The sequence below is a fragment of the Austrofundulus limnaeus genome, unplaced genomic scaffold (genome assembly GCF_001266775.1).
Source record: "Austrofundulus limnaeus strain Quisiro unplaced genomic scaffold, Austrofundulus_limnaeus-1.0 Scaffold7, whole genome shotgun sequence".
Taxonomy (NCBI): Eukaryota; Metazoa; Chordata; class Actinopteri; order Cyprinodontiformes; family Rivulidae; genus Austrofundulus; species Austrofundulus limnaeus.
The window spans coordinates 5,462,996-5,468,004 of record NW_013952409.1 but is presented as its reverse complement, the minus strand read 5'-3'; the positions used below and the strand labels follow the sequence as shown (position 1 = coordinate 5,468,004).

The 5,009-nt window shown below is 36.7% G+C and overlaps 1 protein-coding gene across 1 annotated transcript in view; it reads left to right on the top strand.

Annotated features, from left to right (window-relative positions):
- The window catches only part of LOC106537190 (glutamic acid-rich protein), a gene marked incomplete at its 3' end in the record, with an annotated part of 50,294 nt that overhangs the window by 29,713 nt on the left and 15,572 nt on the right, over positions 1-5,009 (top strand). Inside the window, 1 exon segment of the mRNA XM_014034571.1 lies at positions 4,510-4,593. Coding sequence (XP_013890025.1) covers positions 4,510-4,593 — 84 coding nt within the window.

Genomic DNA, 5,009 nt, shown 5'->3' with positions numbered 1-5,009 from the left:
ACCGCACATTTTCACTTCAAGTTTGGGTTTTATAAATCACAACCTTGGCGTAAAAAGTGGCGTACGCAAGTTTCTGGGCTCAAATTGTGCGTACGCCAGTTTTATAAATCCGACCCCTGATGCTTGTAGATTAAAGTATGGAGTTTGATTGGCTTTGTACAGTCTATATTTTTCAGTTTTGTATATGTGTTTAGAATTATTTAAAGGAATAAAGTTCATTAACCTGAAGGCTTTTTTAAGAGTCATCAGTCAAATTAATCTTAATTAATATAAAGAAATTAATTTCAGGCTTTTGAGACAATAAAATAGAAAGATTAGCAAACAGAATGATTACTTTAATGTGTTCATAATGACCTCTGGTCCTGGTTCTATAATACTTTATTGTAGTAAACCTTTTGATTTTTGTAGACCATTTTACTAGATACTCAATATACCAGTTTYTGATTAAAAATAAAACAGCAACAAGTGTTAAAAGGGACAAAGAGGTTCATTGTTGTTGTTGCTGTTGTTTTCTTTATGGTAAAAAGTCAGACCCACTTTGCAATCAATCATCTGTCACAACATTCTCGTTGATCCGGAGCTTTTAAATGTAAACCATAAATTCACACAGATTTTCCCTTGTGATCGTGATGACAAGATACTGTAAATTTTCACACACACACACACACACACACGCAGTGGGAAAGTAAAGTGACAGCGATAGARWTCTGAAAATCTGATAAATTTCACACACGTCCCGACTGACTAAGCATCCTATAAACAAACTGCTCTGTTTGGCAGCCGCCTCCTTCGGGTTAACGGGAAATGCACGCTGGTTCTGATCGCACGTTTTGACCCGTGTTAGCCAGTGTCAGTGCTGCGCTGTTGTTGATTAGTCACAATGCAAGAACACGTGACGGTACAGTCTACGCTGCTCTCATAGTGACATTTACAAATGTCATTTGCCAGTTGAATGCAGTTTAGTTATTTTATAATCTATTTTACTGCATTTCTATATTTTTTCATTTAAATGTCAGCCGGTAAACTTTGCTTGGAATATTCGCATTAAGAAAAGTCAGCTAAAATATCTCTGTTTACTTACTTTTTCCTGCTTTCTGAGCAGATGGAGGGTCAAAGACAGCCCATGTCTGCACACAGTTTTTAACCTAATTGTCAGTAGAGTCAGCAGATCTGAAACCAACGTCCTCGATCAGTGTTCTGAATAAATACCGTAAACAACCCATTTCCCTCTAACTGTGAATCACAAGAATTCTGGAAAGTCTGAGCGATCAATAATCYGTTTCACTACATCTTTAACGAACACGTGGGAAGTTTCAGACCCGTTGTGACCTTCCTCCTCACGTCCAGAAGTTTTACTGCACAACAACCACTGACCACGCTCTTTGTGTGAACGTGTGTTTCTCTCTTGGGTCTTTTTCTCTGCAAAAACAAAGTTGAGACATCAGAAAATTTCAAAAACCAGGAAGTTATTGAGCAGGAAGAGGAAGTTTTGTGTTCAAGTTTATTTAATCTGCAATCTCTCTCCTATCATGCAGCATCAGGTATTTTTTCTTGCTTTTTTTCTCTCTCGTAAATGCAGTCACCTGGGGTTTTGTAGTGGGTGGTATTTTCTGGTGGGTGTGTGGKTTTTTTTGGTTCCGATATAGTAACACATCCCCCACTTAAGAAAACAATAGTGTGACATCAAACAGTTGAGAGCCAGTCGGAGGAGGGGCGATGGCAGATTGTGTCTGGAGAGAAGCGTCTGGTATGTTCATATAATAAAGCTCTAATCTGCTTAYACGTTTTGTGTTTTAAAAAAATTATTGTAGATTTGGCTTTGACTCGTGTGCTGTAGAGACGGGGTTTGAGTTTGTGTGTGAACAGCAGGCAGGCCTGGCACGAGGAGTCCAGATGGTGAGCTGAGAGAGCCYTTCTTTAATCTCTGAAACTGAATATTATTCCCCCTACTTACACACACATACACGCACACRCAATGTGYCCTGTACATTGTTGTAAGGTTGTRCAGTGCTCCCCGCTGAGAGGATCCACTTTTCCTTTAAGTGTCATCATCACTAATATGTTAAACCTGTGCTAAATTCTTGTTTCAGGTGATAAGTGGTGCATAAATCTAGGAATTAATGTCCTAAGTTAGTGTCTGTCCACATCTTTCTTTAAATTTAAAATTTAATTTAATTATTTGTAAATTAAAAGAACTAAATTATACTGCCAGGGATGAAAATAAATTAATAAAAGTTTAAATAATTCCTGTTTGGTAATAAAGATGCTTCAGATCGAGGTGAAGACAAGTTTTAAAATGCCATTTTGTAAATCCCTTTAAAAACAATGTTGGATTTTTAAAAGTAATAATTTAAAATCAGTCATTTAGGCTTTAACCTGTGTTTCATTACCTGCTATTGCACAGCCTGTGTGATGGTAATTTTGCCAATCTTACTGATCCTTAAAGGCTGCCAGGCAGTGTTGTATAAAGTACCACAAAGTGATACTTGAGTAAAAGTAAGTATCTTATCAGAAAATTACTTTGGTCAAAGTTAAAGTCTCCTTTAGGAATATTACTTGAGTAAAAGTCTTAAAGTATCTGATATTTTTTGTACTCAAGTATTAAAAGTAAAAGTATTGATTTAAAATGAGCAGTTAGAGTTTCTGTAATGACATTTATTAGGAGGTGACCTCCCCCCAAAAACTGCAGAAATGATTATGTTGTATTAAAATAATGAATTTATGTTAAATTTAGGATGCACTAGTCCAGCTGTTTCAGTTTATCTCAAGGCTGCACAAAGCTTTTCCCCAAAATGAAAATCTATCTGAGGGCTGTGGCCAAATACAATAATATAATTCACGAGTACAGTCCTTTTATTTTAATGATTGTGTCCTGCTGGAGTGTGACATGATTTGTTTGTGTAAAACTAATATGCTATCAGAATTTTATATATTTATACTTCTTATTCAACCACAATTAAATTCACTCTAAGGAGGCACAATTTATATGGATAGTATTTATTTTTTTACAACAAGCTGGAATGAAAACGAGCAAAAATTAAATAAAAGTAACGACTTTCTACTTCTTGCCTTTTTAAAATGTAAGGAGTAGAAAGTGCAGATAATTGTGTGAAAATGTAAGAAGTAGAAGTAAAAAGTAGGCTGAAAAATAATTACTCAAGTAAAGTACAGATACCCAAAAATTCAACTTAAGTACAGTAAAGAAGTATTTGTACTTAGTTACTTCACAACTCTGCTGCCAGGTGGTTCTGCAGGTGGCCCTGCTGACCGAGCCCACGTTGTCAGAAGGTGGTGCTAAAAACACCATCAATAGCAAAATAGTTTAAACATAAAGGAAGCTTGTTTTTGAGTTAATGCTGCCTGTAGCTTCATATCCTCACTCTACAAATCAAACACATTATCGTTGTGACTGCAAGTACTTCTAATTTCAATAAATAATATACTTACTTTGAACTAACAAGTGCATTATTTATCCCTATTTAAACCCCATGAATTGAAAGCTGTGCCGTAGATAAAATGTATGAACACAGCAGTGGCTTTGCAATGAAACCAAACCGGCACACATCCTATTTTTGGTTGTTGTTGCTATCAGTTTAACAATCACACAATAAAGGGGTAATTTGTTCACATAATGTGTGGCTTTGAAATAGTTTTTAGATGCTGCTCTCAGTCTTGTTTTTAGCAAGAAGAGCATCAAGCAAAAACTAGCATGTCAACCCATTAAAAAAACACACAAACTTAACTTTTTGTTCACTTAAAAACATAAAAATGGACAGAATGGTATCAATAAACTAACTGTTGGATTTTTTTTTTTGTAAGATTAGCTTTAGATTTGGGGAACATGGGCCAAAGTTTGCTCTGGTTACAGGAAACTACCACATTTCAGTTTGTATCTGAGATATCACAGGAACTGCACTTCTCTCATTACTTCAATGCTCCACATGTGTGCTTTAATCTGGGTGTTAGGATCTGAGATATATTTGTGTGAGTTTGCGGGGTTGTGTAAAATTGATGAGCCTATTCATTGTTTGTTTGGTTTTTTTTTACAGTTACTATTTTCTCTTTAATCTTGCACGTGCATATTAAACGGCTGGGTTGAAAGCATGTTGGCACTCCCGACAGACAATGCTCCACATATCACAGCCTGCCTAATTAGGCTTTCTGTCTCATGGGGGTGCATTTTCATGTTCCAAACAAACCAACGTCTACTCCAGATATTTCTAAATGCAGCGCTCCGATAGTCCTACAGCTTGTCTTGCAACACTTTTCCAACATCCCCAGCCAAGTTAATGACCATTTCCTGTGGGATAATAAGGTCGATACTCCTGCCTCTTATCCCATCATCCTCATTTTTACCCCCTGAGTTAGTATCTCTCCTAAATAAAACATGAGATTGCCTGAAACTAAAGCTCCTGTCTCGCCGAGCAATTATTTTATTCTCTGATTAACTCGTTTCTTTATTCTCTTAATTATTTCAGCTTCTTTATATCTTAATTTTTGTCGTTGCAGAGAGGAGAAGCAAAACTCCATGTTGCCAGACGAAAAGCGCCGAAGATGAGAACTGTGTGGGAGTGAAAATCGAACAGTCCAGAGGTACGTCTCCTCGCTTTTTTTTTTTTTCCTTTTAGCACAAATATACAATTCTGTATATCTGTGCACGGTTCTGAGGAGGCTCGTTTTCTTCTTGCATATTCTGGCTGTTGTGAGGTGTGAGAAATGGCACCGACAGAAGGCCTGTTAAGTCTTTTTTTTCCTTACATTTCACAGCGTACGGTAGAAAATAAAAGCTGAAAGTGAACTTGTTGGTAATAAACATAAGAATGCAGAATGACAAACAAAGACAAGTGTCCTCCGCTGTTTATTGCCTGCAAATATCTGAAGAAAATCTGCAGAGTTCTGCTCTATTTTTTATGACAAATGTGCAAATATTTGCGTGCGCATCTGTGTGTATGTGTGTGTGTGTGTGTGTGTGTGTGTGTGTGTGTGTGTGTGTGTGTGTGTGTGTGTGT